The 21,894-nt window shown below is 31.9% G+C and overlaps 1 protein-coding gene across 2 annotated transcripts in view; it reads right to left on the bottom strand.

Moving 5' to 3' along the window:
• The window catches only part of LOC106458066, a 50,607-nt gene extending 31,008 nt beyond the window's left edge, over positions 1-19,599 (bottom strand). Inside the window, exons 1-6 of one of the 2 annotated variants that reach the window (XM_013917522.2) lie at positions 19,350-19,599; positions 14,416-14,567; positions 8,740-8,923; positions 5,668-5,834; positions 4,408-4,573; positions 3,198-3,339 (exon numbers count right to left, since the gene is read on the bottom strand). In XM_013917522.2, coding sequence (XP_013772976.1) covers positions 3,198-3,339; positions 4,408-4,573; positions 5,668-5,834; positions 8,740-8,923; positions 14,416-14,567; positions 19,350-19,418 — 880 coding nt within the window. In that variant the 5' untranslated portion in view covers positions 19,419-19,599. Of the gene's footprint in view, positions 1-3,197; positions 3,340-4,407; positions 4,574-5,667; positions 5,835-8,336; positions 8,404-8,739; positions 8,924-14,415; positions 14,568-19,349 lie in introns of those variants that run through there. The other variant, XM_013917523.2, reaches the window with a different exon arrangement.
• Between the last annotated feature and the right edge of the window lie 2,295 nt (positions 19,600-21,894).

Here is a 21,894-nt window from a genome sequence, read left to right as displayed (position 1 = left end):
CCTTCCCTGGGAATCATGAAAATACAGGAAGAAAAACCTGGAAAAGGATGAGATACCCAACCAATAGCAATTGTAGCTATTAGGACCAACATTGGCAAAAAACAAGATCACTTGGATGGTGTAAAATAATGGAAACAGAAGACATTGGAGAAGGAGAGGAAAAACATAAAGGTTAAGTCTCTCTGACAGAAATTCCAGTACTTATCAATTGGCCACAAATGGAGGGCAAAGGTCTATAAACCAAATGAAAAAGGCCCTAATGACCCTGAGCGTATAGGAAAGTCACTGCCAAGACTGGCAGTACCAAAGTATACTTGCAGCGGAGGGATGAATGGGAAATGGTGACAGAGAGAGAAGAGGAAGCAGGAGGACATGTAACAGAGAAAGACAAAGAAGGAGAAACAGTAAACTAGTGAGAAGAGAGCAAAATCCTAGGCATGCAGCTCCAAGATATGCCACCAGAGAAACAACCATACCAGTAAAATCATACAAGCAGACAAAATGAGTCAGAAGAAAGCATAAGAGATACAATAGAGGTAAAAGCAATTGATTAACAACGGCATCACACCCTAACCAACTCTAGAAAAAGATCAACCAAATAAGAAGTGAAAATGCTGAGAAGATAATCACGCCACTGTAGGAAAGATAAGTGAATGAGCATCTGACAAAAACCTCACAGGAGAATGGTGGAATACTACAAAAAGAAGGTTAAAGAAGGAAAAACAATGAAAAAGAGCAGTGTGAAGGAAGAAAAATCTGAGCCTAAGAAAACAAACAAAAGACAGAGGATTTGACTCTCAAGTCTGAAGAAAAGACTCCAAAGATTAGGCATCAAAGAAAAGCAATACAGCACAATGTCATGCCTAGTCATATATAAGGAAGGAGAATAAGACATGTAAGCCCCAAAGTAGTGGTAAAAATAGTTGAATATGTAAACTAGAAGGGCACTCAGTAGAGCACATACCTCCACCATGTAGAGTTGATCACATTCAGTCCTCAAAAAATAGGAAAATGTGTGCATATGTCTGTCATTATCAAAGGACACAAATCATTTTTGGAAGGAAAATGTGGAATAATATTCTTCATATATTTTCACTAAGTTTCATCAAAATCCGATCATCTTTGACTGAGTTATAGAGCAACAGTAGTGTGAAAAATCAGTCCCCATGTTAATAGATAGGGAGTTTTTAAGTTTTCGTGACAATGCTGTGACCTTGACTTTTAATCCTCAAAAACTAATCATTTCTAAGTTGAGTCATAGTCCAAATGTATACCAACTTTCGTCCAAATCCAGCTGTTTTGGAGAAATCTTGCTGATAAACACACCCACACAGAGATAGAAACATACCTTAGAAACCTAGTTATGAAATTATGAAAAAAAGATGAGGTAGAATCAAGACAACATAGGTATAAGATGAGGCAAAGATAGGTAGGGAAAAAGCAAAATCACTTCCATCACAAATGAGAAATGTGGGCAAAGGTATATCAGGGACAAAAGAAGGCTCAGTTTGCATGAAAGGCTCTACCACCTGCTGCACAAAAGCTATAATCTCTCACAACAGACAAAGACAAACCCAATGCCAATGTAGTTGGCAGGCTAGCGATAACAAATTCGTCTTGTTTCACACCTGACAAAGTAGAAGTTACTGACACAATGACTTTGTAGTTACTTCCATTGAAAAACGCCTATATCTGAAAAGTTCCCAAGTGATAACAATATACATCATTACACCCGAGTGCCAAATCGAGAGGTGATGATTGTGCTCTACAATACAGAGGTAGGGTGTGTCACACTCCTATTGGTGGAGGGTTGTCGCATGCTCATTTGCATGTTACAATGCAGCTATACTATGTGATCTTAGATGGGAGTCTCAAGGCTAGTAGCAAGCAAAAATTGCACATATATAGAAGGCAGCACAAATCAAGGAAAGCTATTATGTGAGAAGAAGTAAGGTTCATATTGGAAAACATTCAGTTTTACTGCATTACATAGAAATAATCTTAAAAATTTAACATACATTTCTAAATATAAATATCAATCTATACTTCTTGTTTATTCATTTAGAATTTTATGCAAAGCTACATAATGGTTACTTGTATATAGCTTTTTCTAATTTTGAACTGAGAGATTAGAGGGAAGGCAGCTAGCCAACAACAATTGCAATCAACTCTGGGGATACTCTTTTTTGATGGAATTGGAAGATTTGACCATCATTCTTACAGCACATCCATGGTCCCAAAGTGTGCAGTATATATTTTTATGGTCAAGGAATCAAGAGCCATAGATTCTCTTATTTAGAGTCAGGGTACATTAATCACCAGGCCATGCCTAGACAATGTGTTGCATTATTTTACTGTAGATAATTTTTAATAAATAATAAAATTAATGTGTTATATAGAACATGCATCTTTGTTCTGAACCTTATGTTCTCAATTATCATTCTGATTTTGTCTAATTTGTTTTATTATCTTCACACAAAATATTTTAGTCTTCACTGATGATGAAATAAGTGCTGATATGTGTAATTAGAAATATTGTTTCTACCTCATCTTCCTCTTCTTTTTTCCCACATGAATCTATTGCCAATTTACTTTTGTAATGTCGTCTCAAAAGAATAAATAGATTGTAAAACAACAATCCTTTAATCTTAAAAAATTGTACAGTGTAAAATCATGAACATGTTTACCATTTTACTTTGGACCCAGTATCACATGTATGTTTATTCAAACCTTTACTGATGACTGCAACAAAATTTGGAATTACACTTCTTTGTTTACCAACAATCCAGAACATAAAGATGGTTTACAAGATTAAAAAAATATGTCTATCCTGAGTGTTATATTTAAATGTTAGGCCTAATTATTTTTCTTATTGAAGGGCTTAAAATCAGTTATTAAGTATATTTTTATTCAATATTGGTAAAATCATTTTCGTTTAGTTTTTCCATCTCAATGCTAAATTTGCTGAGTATTTTTTACATTGGTGATAAATACATTCACAAAGATGTCACAGATAACATTGTTTTCCAATACTAAACGAACAAACATTTTTCATAAAAAATACAGAAATGTCAAAAGCTGTTTTAAACGTAAAGTTACATCAGTCATTTATGATAACAAGTATTTTTATAGGATAAATTCAAAATACAATTAAATAAACTAATAATGGATGTATTTAAAATAAATAGCCCACAAACCTTGGTTTATTGCATTTCCATTACGTTCATCTATAGAACTGTCTGGTCTTAATGCTGGAGATTTTATTCTATCACCAGGATGTTTAGTTATTCTGGATTTATCAAATACATTAGGTTTAACTTCACCACATCTAGAAGTATTCTAAAAATGAAAAGAAAAACTGTCAAACCTTGCAACAGATTCAGTTCTCAAATTACAAATATGAGATTTATAAGTGTCATATAGAAAAACATTCTGAATCCAAAATTAAATTACATAAAAGCTTGTTTTGTCTATAAATAACAGTTCACTGTATTTAATTATATCAACAGGCATAAGATGTGTGATGTAAACACTGCAATATACATTTATCACTTAAAAGGCAGACTGACTTATTGAGATAGTTATTTATATTGTAATAAATAAAGATTTTGTAACAGTCTGAAAAACCTGAAGATGTAGCTAAAGTTTTATTATAAATCAATGATTTGTAAAGTGATCTAGAGGCAGAAAATGAACTAACGACAATTACCATCCATCAACTAATTATCAACATTTATTTATTGCCTCATGAGTCCAATTGAAGAATATACACTCACATTTTAACACTAAACTTAAGTCATGTAACTTAGAAGACACTGATATAAAAACTGAGCTGTACGAAAAAATTCATTACTGAAATTTCTACTTTGCTTGATCAAAATTCATATTCTATGCAACAAAAAATATTTTGACAATCTAAATTTTAAGAACTGGTATAAAAAGGTAATAATTCTTTTGACTGTTAGAAATATCTCATCTCAACAGATAACACTTAAATTGATACTTCTTACATTCAAAAAAGATAACTTAAATATAAAAGTATTAAGTAATCTTAAATCTGAGCCATGGTTATTAGCCTATACAACTATCTACATCTAATTATTAACTACTACCTTTTTCTTATATATATATACTCATTACTAAATAGTCTTAATCCTGAGTCTTGGCTGATAATATGCTTTCATCTTCAGGGAATTCCTGAGAAGTACTATTTTTGGTAAAATCCAAGTAGTATGTGTATTACTTTGTCACACTAAAATATATCTTACAGGAATATTGACATAAGCAATAACTTATGCATATATATTTCATTGCTAAATATCTCTAAATAAACTCTTTAGAAGTGCAAAAACCTAATTGCATATGAACAACTTGTAAGAAACTTCAAGTATTTATAAAAAATCTCACATAAAATTTCTCTGACAAAGACTTGTCAGCTACAGCTCCTTTTCTACTGCAGTAGTTGTCTGCATGATGACCTGGTGAACTACTTGGATTTGGTAAATTTGAAGCAGAACTATGTTGTGGCAATCCTAATGCCATAGAATGACTCTTGTGCTTTCCTCCAGAAAATCTTTGAGAAAGTATCATTACAGTTATAATTTAAAATAAATCTTATAATTCACTCAATTCTGTATTGGATATTACTATAAAAACACATTTGTAAAATACTGTATCTAATGTACAATCAAGTAACATAAGGTATGACATCAATAGTGATGTACATTCACATGTAAAGTGAGTAAACTTCTCTTAATCTATTTCACCTAACAACTTAAAATAAATACTTTGCAAACACATAAATTTTGATTGAAAATAACATCTCTTTACATAACTATGTTCTTTGTACAGCTTCTTTTGAACTTTTGAAACAAGTAAGAAGAATTTGGAGATTTTAATAACACATGGTTTACTAATTACTAAAAATAACTCAAATCCTAAAAAAACACAGAACTCAAAGTTTAAATACCTTTTGTACTTGTAATTTATTAGCTATGACTGCTAATAGTCTTCCTCTTTCTTGTAACAATGAAATCTTAGTAACAAAATCTCAATAAAAATGATATAGATGAAGTCGCATATTAAAATGTAAAATCAAATGAGGTATTACATGTACATCATCCATAATCCTTTAGTCAACATTACATTCACAGTTTGCAAACAAAATTACTGTACATAGTACTTTCAAGCCCAAGAATATATATGAGAGAAAGCTAAGTCTAACATGTATTTAGTGATTTTAGAAAATACACTAAGCAAGACTTCTATAGAAATCTGATAAAAACATTATCAGTTGTAGACATAAGTACAAATGGTGACAATGAATGAAATAATGACTATGAAATATTCCAAGTTGAAAAACTTCCTCATCAACTGTTTAATACTTAAAACCTCAATAAAAATAAGATACATGATCAATTAAGTTATTATTTTAGTTGACTGAAAATCATAATCGTTTTGTACTTCACTAAACCTAATTTTCCAATGAGGATTAATTTAGGTAATTCTTTAATTTTATATAAGATGACATTACAAATTAAAATGAAGTATGTTTAATAAAGAATAAATACTAATATTATCCAGTAAACGTTGTTTCATATTAACTTCATATCTATTTTTAATTAATAAGTTTTCTATTTTATTACAAACAAATTTTTCATATCTCACCTGCCATTAAATGAAGCTGAGCTAGAAAACCTCAATGAATTATTACTGGCTATTTTTACTTTATTGTGATCTTGCTTTTCATTAATAAAGGTTTTTCTTTCAGCACTAGATGTCACTTTAAGATTTCTTGGAATAAATGGAGCAACATCTGCACTTAAGGTATATTTCTGGAAAAATTAAAACCACAATTATTTTCAAAAGAGTAAGAAACTGTAACTACTCTTGTCAAAGATGAAAATATGTATAAAAACTGACAAAATTAATAACTTATCATTAAGAACAAAAACCCTCAAACAAAATTCATGAATGACTTTTGGAAACACAAGAATACACATACATACCAGTAAATGGATATTTGTAGAATATCAAAGGGAAAAAAAACAATTGAAAAATAACCTTTAAGTTGTTTTTTTTTCCTTTTTTTGGTGTCAGTAATCATAAGTATGAAAAACCTGCATACACTTTCGTTGATGATAATTTCCTAGTATTAAAATATGCATGTACATTAAGTTTAACTTTTGTATAAATGTTTCTTTACTACTTATAACAGTCACTTTATTTTTGGAAATGCTGTAATTTGACAGACTTCAAATACTGTTTAGTTAGTGATTACCACTAGCTGCAATTTTAATGTTTATAAACGCTATGTTCAGTCATCTAATATATATAAAAGCCAGTTGTTCTTTGGTAATGTTCCATTCATTTGTGCCATTTACAACAAAACTATGACCTGATATTGTTGTCTTAAATATGTATATAATACTTCAAACATTCACAAAGGTTGGCTAGAATTCCACCTTTTCAGATTGTTTTACATTTTAGTTTATGGATATAATTAGCTTGATGTAGACATTTCAAAGTTTTTGTGACTTTTAATGAAACACCTTTTTTTTCTTTCTTTCTCCCAAATATATTGCCATTAATCTTAACTAATAATGGTACTTGAAATTAATATTTTGGTTTAATTTCTGTGTTAGAATTTTTATTATAAACCTTAGGCCTCTTGGTTTTGGATACTTCATCTTCTTTTCATGTTTAAATTGCAATTTTTAGGTTATATGAAATAATTAGAAAAATATGTTCCAGTACATGTGAAATATCAATGCATTTGATATTTCAATGCACTCAAGAAAGAGTGTGGCTCCGAGCTTGTTAATTTTTTTGTTGTTTTTTTTACAAAATTTCAACCTGTCATTTTTGGATGGGTCAGGCAAGGCAAAGCTAGTGTGTTAGTAAACCTGACATATATTATGAAGTCCACTACAATGGGTACACAGTATGAAGGAAATACACAAGTTATTAGAATTAATTAAATCATCGAAAAAATATTTAACTTTGAATAAGGCAGTAAAAATAAGTTTAATCTTAATTCTTGGATACATGTTGACAAAAACCTTTTAACATTATTTTTACTTCAAAACACATACCCAAACCACACTACTAGTAACAATGTAAAGGTAACTGCCAGTGTGGTATTCAAGTACATTAGACCCACAGAAAAGCCAAAAGTTCCCAAAAATTCAAGTTCAGAGTTGTTAAGTGAAGAATAAGTTGAATACAGACAAAACAAAGCAAACATGTGTGTAATTTTAAACATAAAAATTTTCTACTTAACAGTGTTATGGCACTTAAACTATACTTTTTCTGTATTGTGTGTATACTAGTATTGAGGGCCACATATAAAGAGATGAAGAGAAAGAGAGACAGAACTATGGAAACACCTAACTTAAACACTTGAGTGAAACACAGGTAACCCATAAGTCCACATATTTAACCAATGTTCTACACACAATCTTTAGCCAAACCAGTTTTATATATTTCGGCATCGCCTGTTTGGAAAGGTTACCTTCAAGAAGTCTAAACATAAACACATACATGCTAGCTTCAAACTCAAGGACAAAGGTAATAGTATATAAAGGTTAGCATATGTTTAAGAAATATGGCCAACATGGATGTGATTACCTACATGCAGAAACTACAAGGAAATCTAAAAAATATTACATGAATATATCTAAATAAAGTATATTTTGAACTAGTTATGGAAAGATGAAATTCATAACTATTTTATTTATTACAATCAGTAAATTTAATTTTTATTTGAGGGTACATTTTGGCAAAAGACCTAAAAAATGTTTGCTTTAAAATACATGCCCAAATTACACTAAAGTACAAGATAACTTCTACTGTAGTATTATGATACACTAGTGCCCAGCAGAAAAGCCAAAAGTTCTGACAAAATGCAGGTTCATATCTTTTAAGCAAAGAATAAATTGAACATGGACAGAAAAGAAAATCAAGCAAATGCAAGTGTAGTTTTAAGCACAATTCTTTTTACCAAACACACTGTTATGTTACCAAAACTGGCTAGGATTCTTCCTTTGTATCATCTACAGTTGAAAGCAAGAGAGCAAAATCACAAGAGGCCAAATTGAAAAGAGAGAGAATTTTGAAAATACATGACTTATATACCTTGTCAAAACAAAGGAAGTCAGGTATTTCACAAGTCCACAGGTTACAGGTTCAACCAATGATCTACAAGCAATCTTAAATCAAGCCAGTAAAGGCTTCTCTAATGCCTGCTTGTAAAGGCATAGGTTACATTCCAAGAAGGCAATACCTACACACTAGCTTGAGACTTAAGGCCAAAAGATGCAGTATGCAGCCTTTACCTTTGCAAAAGGATGAATACTTGTGTTGGACCTTGGGACATCTGGTCAACAAATTTGTGATCAGAAACTAGAAAAAAATTTTATTCTAGTTAAAGAAGGGTGAAATATGAGTCATAACAACCAATAAGTTTAATTTCAATTTGTGTATACACTTCGGCAAGAAACTTTTTAAAAGTTTTATTTTAAGAAACATGCCCATGCCACACTACAAGAAACAATGTACAAGACAACTGCTGCTACTCTCCTACACTATATGACTATTTTAGAGCTAGTGTTATACCAATAACTCCAGAGTGAATTTGAAATAACAAAGGTGAATCTCAACAACTCTTTCATAACATGATTCATGAACAATCCAATCAATCAATAACATGAGTTACAAAACAGGAATCACAGAACTCACATTTTGATTTATTAACAAAGAGGGTTTAACAGCTGGAGAATATTCACTATTACAGTAATGATCTGGCTTGTTTCCATATGAACTTGTTACACTGTGGATCTCTGTGTCTTGTAGTTGTGTGCTAAGTTTACTCTGTGTTGGTACTAATGAAATAGATTGGCTCTTTTGCTTCTTTGAAGTTTCCCTAGAAAAGAAAAAAACATTCTTATTCTTATATCCATTTCTAAAACAAAACATATAACTAGAGCATTCACATCTTAGATGATTAGACTAAGAAAAACAAAAATATTCAAATTGAAAAATTTTTTTTATTATGAAATACGCATGGTACCAATTGTGGAAAACATTTGCAAAATTTGAAATTGTTTTGCTTTAAAGAATTTTATTAAAAAAGTACCACTTATAAACAAAAACTCTTTGTAAAATAACTATTAATAGTTTCTACATGTATACAAACTTTAGAAACATAAAATGGAGGATTATGAATGCCAGATTTTAGAACAGTTGACATTTTTAATTATTTTTTAACGGATGATAGAATGACTGGCTTTGACACAGCACTGTGTTATGATGTTTTTGTTAAGCTGTAAGACAGATTGTGGTTTTATTTTCAGTTTTTTAAATACTAAATAACAATAGCTTACCCAAAATTAATGAGAAATATAGTGTACATTTACTTTAGGACTTTACATCATAAGCTTGTTTTTTATTTTTGAAGAAGTACCTGTTTTATGGGAAGCTATCACATTACATAATCAGCTTTGACTAGAAATAGATACAAAACTGTGAAAATGAAATATGCATCAAGTAAACTTATGAAGATGGATGATGACAAGAGAAATGTTCAGTAAAGACATTTACATATTATACTCAAACAATATGAAGATAAATGTAGACGTGCACAACAGTCACTTGTACTGTATATGATATTCTAAGATAATTCACAATGCTTCAATTAAGCCGTCGCAGAAAACCGTGAGACAAAGTATTTGTTGAAAGAAGATACTTAGAATGACTGATAATACCAATCTTCCAAAAAAAACCACAATATACCTGTTAAGAAGTTGAAGACAAATATATAAGACATACAAAGATTTCATAGTTAGTAATGTTGACTATAGTGGGAACATAATTTAGTAAATCAGTTACATTACATCAGAAGGGAAAATCCAGTCATAAGCTACATTCTAGAACCAAATCATACATGCTCAAGATAACTGAGTCAGTGAAGGAATAACAGACTGGGTGTTAACACATCAAAGGAAGACCAAAGCTAATATTTTCCTTATCTGAAAATGTATTTCAGATAGATATCTCTCTGCAATATAGATATATTACCTCATTTATACTGCCATATAAATTCCTGCTCGTGCCACAAGCCATTGATAAACCTCCCACCCCTATATGTTCAAAGGCTATTACATCAGTCTATGATGCAATCATCATTAAAATATAACCTTCTACCAATAGAAGGGTGACACATCTTCTATGCTAAGTATTCCCTATGAGCACTAGCATTTGAACACAGAATCATTCTTGATGAGGTAAACTAAATGCACTGAAAGTGGGGAGGAAGATTGAGAGGTAGTGCAGAGAATAAGTATCTATTTGAAATACACTTTCAGGAAAGGAAAATGTTAACTTCAGAAATGCTATTCACCTCTCTACACCACAAAAGGTTAAAATCCCACAATGAAGATGGTGGAGAGGCTGGCCCAGAAAAAGAAATTACAAAAATGAGCTCCCTTCTAAAAAACAGTGTTAGAAAGAGAAAGCCCATGACATGTGGGGCAGCACTCAAAAAGAAACTGCACCCATCTTAAGAAGGGAATACTCGTCCAACAACAGAAGTGGTAGAGCAAAAGATATTGTCAAGAGAATCTTTTGCAAGATGCTAATATAGGCAGAATGTCAGATAACTCAACCATCCATAATCTAACATTCATGCTAGATAAGCATAAGTGTGCAGTATGGCTAGAGCTATGTGTGAGGTTGTTTCATATTGGGGAAATACTTACATGTGATACTTATCACAATGGTCAGGTGTAGGGAGTAGCTACTCAGACCTACATCCCATAGTAATCCCAAAACCTATTTGACTTGACCTAACCACAAACTCAGTAAATCAAGATAAAAGACAAAACTGTCAAAAAATTATCGCAAGTAAAAAAAAAAAGGAAACAATGACTGTATAGCAGCAATGCATAGGAAAGAATATTTGAAGCTTGTGACAGGTACAAGAATTTACATGGCAGTACATAAGGTAACAACTCTTTGTGGTGCAAAGACGTGACTAGTATTTCTAAATTATTAACTTCACCCAAAGTGAGTAAAGACAACCCAACAGTGTATTAATAAGCCCTGATTATAGTAACTATGTTACCAAAACTTTTCAACTGAAACAACTAATAAAGACTTCATCTTACATTGTGCTAAAAAACGTTGTCTTTATATTTATACTTTTAATATACATATTATATATATACAACATTTATATCCTTTCATTCACTTTGCATGAATGTACTGTAAATAGCATATCTAACACATTTAGTACAGTGTACTTTCAAAACCTAAATAAAAAGGCCAGAAAGACACACTGAGACAAATAAAGGAGTAATGAATAATTCAGAGTGCCAAGGAATGTTGGTTGATCCAGAATGTAAAGAATAAGAATAATACTATGTTCCTCTAAAATATCTATCAAAAGAGAACTTTCACTATAAACAATTAGGTGTATAAATGAGATCCTCAAGCTTGAGCCATGAGATGACTTTATTTACTGCATGAGAAGCTTACTTGCTGAGTTGACATCCATCTCATAATAAGGCTTTTTCAAAGTAAAAGATATATCAGGTTATATTTAGGATATAACTAGAGGTACATTGTAGTATGGAATATATAAAAGTAACAAAAAAAGTAGGGTTGTTTATTTTCACTTATAAATTTCGAAAAGACTACAAGAATCATGGAAAGAAGTAAAGCCCTGAAAGTGCAGGGTGCATCAAGACTGTGCAAATAGAGGAATGTGAATACAGTGGCAAAGATCCACAAACTATCATTCAAAATTTTCACTAAGAAAACATAAACAGAGGGGTTTTATACTGCTATAAGAAGCACCGTGGTGGAGATAACACCTGAAGATTGCTGACAGAAATATTTGACCTTAGCAACCACAAACTGATGATCACCCACAGAGACATTACAAGAATTACAGAACAGTAAGTTTCATTTAAACATATCCCACTGGTTTACTAATATACCAAGGGTATTCCAACAAATAAAGGAAGTCACAACTCTCAAAGCAGAAATAATGCAAAAAGGAAATATAAATGCCAAAAGAATAATCTCATTTGCCTCAACAAGATGATTACGTGCCTTGGGTAGCCACCAAATAAGAGTGTGAGATTGTGAAGTATAATGTTTTTCCTGTATACTACACATCTATTATATTATACACAAAACAGACCTATACATAAAATAAAAAAACAAACTGCACAAGCATAAGAAAATAGAAATGACCAACACTTTTGCTCAATGTGTACAGGATCAGGCCATTGGACTGAGTCTCTATTGAACAATTAACATTAAGTATAATTCAAAATTTACAATATATATATGAAAACTCAAATTATTTCTCTTTTTTTTTTATCAAACAGTTCTTTATTTACCAAACTTAAGTATGTTGTGGATAGCTTCTAGACCTCACCACTTGAAACAACAAAATAGCATCTATAATCAACTTCATCCAATAACAATTCAAGTATCTGTAGACATCTGGACAGTGATCATCAAGGCAGAGCACTGAATAAAAACTTCAGTGTATTGTGTGGCTCTGACAATGAAGAGGATCTTAAAATAAGATAAAAACTATTAAAAAAGTAAGGATCTTTAGTAAAATCAAAGATAAATGATATAAAGAAGATCCCCAAACTGACAGAAATTAAAGGAGGCATAGAAATGGCTAACAATCATGCTTCATCTAAAATGTAATGAAATTCCTTGACCTGAAGAAAAGAATTATAAGAAATCAAATGTCACTATCTTCCCACACAGTGACAAAAAGTAGCAGGAAGATAAAAATAAGGGCTGCAAAAGGCAAAAAACTTTAGTTGAAAAAAAAAATCAAAACTCTCATATTCAACAACACATGAAATGAGAACCAAAACTAAAAGTGTATGAACAGAACAAACTGATAAAAGAGAAAAGAATATGGATAGTAAGGTTAAAGATAATAATCTGCAACACCAAAGGTTAGAAAAAAGGATATGACAGGCACATTAAATATTATTAAACCATCAGCCCACTGGTGAAAAAAATGCAGGCTACAATAAAGGTGGGAGTAATACAAATACAAAATACCTGCAAGGAAAAAGTCTGTAAAGAGTTATCACGCAAGAAAAATCTTCCATAAAGTTCATGCCAACAATTATCTCAAAAGTGTTGAACAGAACTTTGTAAAGCACCCTTAGCTAAGAGGTCAAAAAGTAATTCAAGTCACATGAAAACCAAATCCAAAAACATTTAATTACCAATATGAGTACCTTCTGCATTAAACTTTAATGTTATTCAATAAAAGAAGTGTACCATTTCATTATTAAAAAGTTTACATTTCCTTATAAAAAGCAAAGGGTATTTGGACAATAAAAGTTGGATATACCCATGCTTGCAATACACATTATTTGGATATTTTGAAAAATAAGGTAGAAGTTATATATTTCATTTATTCTTTGTTAAGTGGAAGTAAGAAAGATATGAAAGTAAAAATGACATTAATATTTAAGAAAAAAAATGTTATGGCTTTACTTTAAGATTGTTTTATTCCATACATTGTAGTACAAAAACATGTTTTATACACATAAAACTTTCTGCAAGTTGATGGCCTTTAAGGAAACATTTAACAATTAATAAAACACATATGTAGTAATTTTTGGAAATTAAAAAACTTACATTTGATAATTGTCACTATAGTCAGAGCTGTAATGAAACTCCAGTTGACCCATTTGTATATGTAGTTTGTTTAAAATAATTATGGTGGTATATTAAGCAACATTCATCAAGAAGCCTATACAGGATTGACCAGAGTGTACTGTTCCAATAAACACAATAAAGACACTAATTCTACTGTATTTAACAAGATACATTTAAAAGGACTTTTATGCCACATATGCACTGATAATAGTGCTAAACACTTTGAACATTTGTAAATTTAGGCTGAATCAATGATCTTGCATACACTACTTAATCAAGAAAAGTTTTGTTGTGTCACTTGCACTTTAATTTTTCTTCATTAGAGGGTTTTTTTTCTATGACCCACTATGTATATTAGGCAAAGAATTAAATTAAATTTGTAATATTACCTATTTATTTACAATGCAGTCTTTTATTAACTACTGTAGACAAATTATAGTACTTTTAGTGGCCAAGTTAGTCCAGTCATGATAAAATTTCTAACTTAACCAGTGATATATGATACATACATACAAATGAATGCATTGCTGTGTAAGTAAGAAGAAAATGTGTGAAAGTGAAAATATTAATTCATTAAAAAAACTGAAAGTAGATCCACTGTCCAAGATACTCATACAGCACAACTAAGTCCTTCAAATGTAAATGCAAGAACATGCTATTCTTTTTTGATTTGTATATAAATATATATATAATTCTACAATGTCTCACCTTCTTTTCAATGAATCCAAGGAACTGTAACTTGCTGACTGTAATTGATGACAATCATATTCCATACTATTACATACTTTGTTGTCAACACCTGATGCTACCTTAAAGTTTCTTGGAATAAAAGGTTCAACATCTGGGCTTAAAGTAGAATTCTGAAAAATAATACTCATTTTTACTTAATAATAAAGAGCTAATTGTTAAATAAAGTCACAAACAAAGTATGCATAGTCAATAAGCAGTACATTTTTATCTCAATTTTAAAAAACTTAAAATCTCTTGATTTTGTATTTTTATCTTAAGACCATTACTTTACTCACATCAGATTTCTGTTTTATATAATAGTAAAAGTATTCAAGAAAAAAAGTTCTACCATAAATTTGCAGTGAATAAAACTTTTATAACTGAATACTAACATTTAGAAATTTACTTTTTCATTTCTAATAACATGGGCAAAACATAGAAATTCAACTGATGCAAACTTCTAGTATCCATAAACTTGTCTGTAAGTGTTTGTGGGTTAAATTCCCATATCTCATCAAAATTCACTGAAAAGATCAAGTTAAAAGTTTAACTATACAAAATGTTGCAGTCAGAAAATGAGTCTACCATACAAAGGCTGGTCTCACTAAAACACCTCTTTCATGTTCTCAAGATGATGATTTATGGTACTTGTTAATGATACCAAATGACTCAACACATGTCTGAATTTACTTAAGTGACTCCTCCATTTTATCATATACTTAGTACATTGGATAAATATAAAGTTGATAGAAAAGTGAAAGGTCTATAGAAAGCAGAGTGATAATTGTGATTTTTTCTATGAAGAATGTCACTAGAAGAGGACCTCTGCTTGAAGACCTTTATAAAGACTACATTATTTTTTTAAAATTCCAACCTAAGCTGTGGTCTTAAAGAGACTTAGCATGATTCAGCATAGTTTATTTATATTTTGCTTGCTAGAGAAAAAGTCAAAGCTTACATCGACCAAAATTTATTATCTAAAAATAGTAGCTTGAGATAATAAATTGTGGAAGTAAAAACAAAAACAAAGTTCAAATGGTTCTTGATAGGGAAAAGGAAAATAATGATGGTTTTAACAGTAAAGTTAGGTCTAAATAAATTACTTTTAGACAAGTGCAGGTAATATTAAATAGTTTTGAAACTCTGACTGTTACTAAGAGAGAGAAAAATTGAAAATAATGGAGTTAACATTTTCCAACAATGAAAATTTATTTCTGATGAATACTCACCAGAGACTCAATGAAGAAGAAGAAACCACCACATGATGTAGATAGTGTGCAACAAAGGTGTGAGGGGGTATCCACATGCCAGCCCGAGCAAAGTCTTTGAACAGGCAATGGAAGTTAGCAGCTAAAGAGTGAGCAAGTTGATGAAAGAACACCTGGAAGCACTGACGTGCATCCCCATCCAAGAAGGAATGTGCTAAAAAAATGAGCTGTCTGGGCCATCCAGTGAGGGTAATGGGAGAAAGATCATGAGTGTATGAAGGATTTCATGAAATGAAGAGATGGGATCTGGAACCATGAAATGAAGAAATATAGGCCAAATAACAAAAGACTGCATGGATAGGACAGAGGAAGAAATCTGGATCTGTATGGAAATAAAGATGAGAAATGGAAAGAAGATATAAATGGACTGTCATTCTAATGCGTCACAGACTTTTTAGGGAGAAAACCATGATGGGAGCAACAGAACAGAATGCAGGGAGAATTGATGGCACACACATCAAAACATTTGCAAGACCCCAGGCAAAAAAGGAGGATGAAGAAAGTTTTAAGGGAACAGGAAGCCAAAGGTTCAAATGACAGAAGGGTAAGGGCATGTAAAACAACAATAAGGGCCTAGTCAGGAAGACTAGAAAGATAGGAATGGTGAAGGAATGAAAAGATATAGTAAGGACCAGGTAGGAAAAACCTGGCAGAAATAGGAAAACCAGAAAGTACCAGAGAGAGCTGCCTGGAAACCAGCAATAGTCAAGACAGATAAGATCTAGTTGAAAAGCCATGTGGAGAACTTCTGGAGACAGGAAACAGAAGGACGAGAAGGGGAAAGGGAATAATGAAGTGACCAATGGCAAAAACCCTTCTATTTCCACTAGGGAGGATGATGCAAACAGAATTAGCAAGGAAGAAGGCTACACATGAAGAAAGTCCAGATAACTGTGCAAGGGACCAGAAAAATCCCATAAGTGAAGCAGGAGTGAAAATATGACTGGATGGAAGAGAGAAGTACAATACAGAAGAACAGACGAGGAGAGGAGGATGTCAAAAGGTTCAACAGAAGAAACCAAGATTGAGCTGGCAAAGGTGCCACCAGAAGGGCCTGACAAAGGGTGTACCAAATGAGGGAGAGAATACAAGAGAGGAGATGAACAGGGGTAAACATGCAGGAAGAGGTTAGACCAGTCCTGACTGAATGCATTCATCACTAGTAAAAATGGGTGCAGAACAGGAGACCACAATGCCACTGAATGGTGAACTGGGTAAATTTCACGCTGCAAAAGCAATTCTAAAACTGCTTCTGTCAGATGCTGGTAGGTCACGGGATCTCGAAGAGGAGGGACGAAAATGGAGCAAGAAGAAACGGAGGATGGGGAAAGAAACTGGATAATGAATCCCGATAGAACCTGTATTACCCATTGATCATCTATGAGGGGATGCCAGCGAGGAAGGAACTCTAATATCCGAGCTCCCACTGGATCTGAACCTTCGGGATAGTCACCGGTACTGTTGGAGATGGGAGATGTGTTGTCGAGGGAATCGACAAGAAGAAGTACCCAATTAGAAGGAATGGGTAAGGGTTGGGAGGATGAGGGACAGGACTTAGAGCATAACAAGTTGAATAATAGTTTTAATAGCAAGTCTGTTTGATTTAAAGATAAACGAAGCAGATTAAAGAAAACATACAAGTTGGTATTGTTCTAATGCTGGGAGTATGAGTTGAGGGTTTATGTTGAAATGGAAGACTGTGATATAACTAGAAGTAGTGGAACATGATTACATTTAGAGAACAGTGATAATAGGAATTATCTTGAAATTCCAGTTTGACAGTGATTCTTTATACAAAGGATGAGATACAGCTTGTTGTGACATTAAATATGTGTTTTAGAATCAGAAGGTTTAAGGGTATTAAGATTTTAATTGGCAATTGTTATTGGCCAGTTGATCAAATAGATGATGAAACTGAGAAAAGGTCTGTTACTAAATTAAAATAGGATACCGCAATAATTGTAGGATACTTTAATTTTATAAACATTGATTGAAACTTTATGGAGTCAAGTACTGAGGAAGAAAGTATTTTGAAATGATTCAAGAGGGTTTTATATCAATGACCATGGAATCAACTAGAGAGGATTCTATTTTAAATGTAATGTTAATTAATAATTATTAATAAGGAATGTGGTTACAAGAGCTGAAGTAGAGGGAACCTTTGGAGAAGAGTGATCATTGCATAATTAGGTTTGATGTTTTGTTACATGTTGGGTAAAATAAACATGAAATTTTAAGTTTTTAATTTTCAGAAAGCCAATCTTGATATCACAACACAAGATTTATCACTAGTGGATTATGATAATGAGTTAACATTGGTGTGGAACAGATTTGGGAATTTCTTAAAATACATTGCTTTAATACAATTATGTTAAATGTAAGAAAAATTTTTAAATAAAGATTGTGTCCCTTGAGGATGATAATGGAAGCAAGGTTTGAACACCATTAATAACAACCTTTTACTTTCTCCCATCCAATCATCCTTTTTGTGTGATAATCTAAGTACACTGAGCATGGTCTAGTGGTTAGCATGAGAGATTGTGCATCAGCAGGTTTATCTTTGGTATTTCTTTACTGCAGAAACAAAATCTCTCAAAACTTTGGGTGTGTAATAAAGATGGCAGTCAAATCTTAATATTATGTGACACAAAAGTATTCAAACAGGTCTGGAGTCTATGTACACTACAAGTCTAAGTACACTAAGACCACATCCTTTCCCTTATCCAAATAATAAGTAATATCCTCAAAAAAGTTACCATATTAGTAAGGCAAGATATTCATGTATCAAAGAAAGTAATTATAAACTACAGAAGAACATTGATTATTTGGCAGTTTTTTGTTAGAGTTAATAACTAGTGGAATAATTTGTACTTAGATATATATATATATATATGTGTGTGTGTGTGAAATTAAAATATTATGAATATGATGTTTTTCGAGTTCTTGATTTTACAAGTGAGAGGTAATTTTGATAGGCCTAATATAATGGTCTTTGGTAATGTAGCTTGTATTTATATTTTCATGAAATATGGAATGTAAGCTTAGTTAAGTATATCACTTCTTAAAAAAGCATCAAACCATGGTGCAGTGTTGGGTGGTCTTTGCAAACAAGTGGATGAGGAGTGTCCCAATTTTCTGAACATCACTGTCAAAGAAAAAAGTATTCTAATTTAAGCCAGCCAACTTCAACAAACATGTAGTTGTACTGTACTGTGAATCTGTAGTTTCATCTCTTTGTAAGATCAAATGAATGATAATGATATATATGTATATACTTGTATGTGTCCTTCATTTAGAATTATTAAATACTGGTGTTAACGTTAGTCTATTGTAATAATACTAGAAAGTGGTAGTAAATCTAATACTATTAATACTAGTAAGTAGTGTTAGCTACTATAGTAGTGAGTACGTAGCTCTAATACTACTACTACTACTACTAAAGCAGAGCCACCAAGTACATACTATATAATACTAATAATATTAATGGTGATATTACTTAATAGTATTGATAATAATAATACGCATACGTAATTACTCCAGGGTTTATAAGGTGAGACGATTCCTGACAAGTAGGATCTTAATCTAGCATATATTAATACAGGTAGAATGCTGTAGTAATAATATTGTGTATATAGATACTCCTACCAAATTAATTTTCTGTTCCAAAAGTTCTCCATCGCAAAACAAGGACTGTTTTTCATTAGTTGAAGTCATCCTTCATCGGGTAAAACGTTGCCTTGAATCGATTATACGTAAATTACTTAAATTAAATAATCTCATAGAAGTTGTAGAACTTTGTACACATAAAAATGAACTTTTGCTTCGAAGGTCAAACTTTCAGTAACATGCCTCACTTCTATTAACCAGAAGCTGCCATGTTTACCTTGCAAGTGGTGACCTCTTCCGGTATTACAATAAGAAAATAGCTTACCCTTAATTTCATCTTATATCTTCTGTAAATATTATTATTGAGATTGTTTTGCAGAGTTTAAATACAACAACAATACTTTCATTTGTTTGTTGAACTTATTTCATTCTAAGGAAGAACAATAAACCATCTGGCTCAACTAGGCTATTACTTTTACTACTATCACCTTACTCCAAACTATATATAATATAACAAACACACTTGCCCTTAAGAAATATAAAAACCTTAAATCAATCCTATAATTTTTCAGTTAATTTTCGATTCCCTTTTAAACTCTATTAAAAGTTTTATCCTCCATTACTGGAGATAAAGGCCGTACCGATGTTCGCTTTGTTAGTTAATCGGGCACTCTGCAACCCCTTCTAGTTGGCGCTCTGTGCGCATGCAATAGCCCAACTGGAGACAGTAACTCGTTTCATAAGCCAATTACCCTGTTATAAATATAAAACTGTTTTAACTGAAAGTTAGCATATCTTTTTCCAAACCTTAAACTCATGTTATATTCTCTTCAAAATATAGCAAAATGATAATAATAAGAGGCATTTATCTTACTCACGGGCTTACAAACAACGCTAAAATCTGGGGTTCGATCCCCCACGGTAGACACAGCAGATAACCTAATGTGGCTTTGCTCTAAATAACAAACAAACAAACAAACTTATCGGAAGTTAATATTGTTGTAGGCTGTATTTAATTTATTATAGATATTTTGTATTGTTCGCTAGAGAGTTTTAGCTTGACGTAATAATAATATGTGATGTCTAGAAACATCTTGAGTGTCTAGATTTGATGTAATGTATCGAATTTTCAAGAGAGTTGTGTGTATGTATGTGTGAGGAGATTGTATTGAAAACAGAAGAATGAGTTAGTTGTTTAATTAGCGAGTCACCCAGTCAGTCAGTGAATTAATTAGTTAGTAAGCCAGTTTAATGGTGTAAATTTGAAATTTGTATCTCAACAAAATAGACAGTTTGCAAGTCACTAAATGACTGTTTAGTTTTATTTGCGAGTGTGGCCTATCAACGGACATACCCCGTAGAATGTGTACATTACAATTTAAAAAATGAGCTGTTTTTGTTATCATCAAGTGGACTGTACTTTGAGTAATTTTTACTGAATAGTCATAAAGAGCCTGCCTACCAATAGAAACTGCTACAACAATTGAATCAGAAGTGGGATTATTTTGGTAAGCATAAATCAGTGTTGTAAGCTATATATTTTTTAATTTGCTTCTTATCTAGAGAGAACTGTGGGTCAATGATGATAACATTATGCTCAGAAAGTTAAGAATGGCCTAGAACTTCTAGAAAACTCTAAGGATGTGATGCAAAGTCTTGTTATAAGGATATGGTGTAAAGTTCTAATATATTCGAAGGTGAATTGTGTAATATAGTTCTGTGATGTGCTAGTTTTAGTTGAATTGAAATTAGATATAAAATGAGTTGTTTCAAGATGAATTTGTGTCAGCTATCATGCTTCTTTGTACAAGTAAGTTGATTTTTAGGTTGTGTAGAACAGTTAGGGTGACTGAAAATGTAGGCCTATAAGTTACTATAGTGCTTGAGCTTTTAATAACATTAAAAGAAGAAATAGATAAAATTGGTTTTGTTTAAACAGAATGAACATTTTAATTATTTCAACCAGATAATTCAATTTTAGGAGTTTATGTAAAGTCTTGTTCTAAGGATATGACATGAAGTTATTTAATAACATTCTGTGAGGCGTTAGTTAGAGCTGAGTTGAAGTTAAATAGATAGTTAGTTGTTTCAATAGTAAGTCTGTGTCAGCTATCGTGCTACTTTCTACAAGTAAGTTGATTTTTACATTGGGTAGTACAGTTAGAGTGGTTGAAAACGTAGGCTTACAAGTTAGAACAATGACCAAAAATGGGGAGGTTTTTCAGCTGATCAAAGAGAGAGGTTACATGACTGCTCATGGGAGATATCTTATATAACAGACCTCATGATTTAGGCCAAACAAGTAATATATCTAATAAGGTCGATACAGGATATGTAGCCTCAATACATCAGTTAGCCAGATGACTCAAATTTGCAAAACAGGCTGAGATTCTCAAAGAGATAGAAGCCAGGAAAGAACACGAGTAATAAAGCTGAATATTATTCCATGGATATCATCTATTGTACTTCTTCTGAAGAAGGATGGATTCACAAAGTTCTGCATAAACGTCTGGCAGATGAATAATGTTACAGAGAAGGATGTTTATCCACTTTCAAGAATTGACTACTTTGAATGCTTAATCTT

Source organism: Limulus polyphemus, unplaced genomic scaffold, assembly GCF_000517525.1.
Source record: "Limulus polyphemus unplaced genomic scaffold, Limulus_polyphemus-2.1.2 Scaffold411, whole genome shotgun sequence".
Classification (NCBI taxonomy): Eukaryota; Metazoa; Arthropoda; class Merostomata; order Xiphosura; family Limulidae; genus Limulus; species Limulus polyphemus.
Note: the sequence above shows the minus strand (reverse complement) of the source record. Positions and strands in the feature narration are given on the sequence as shown.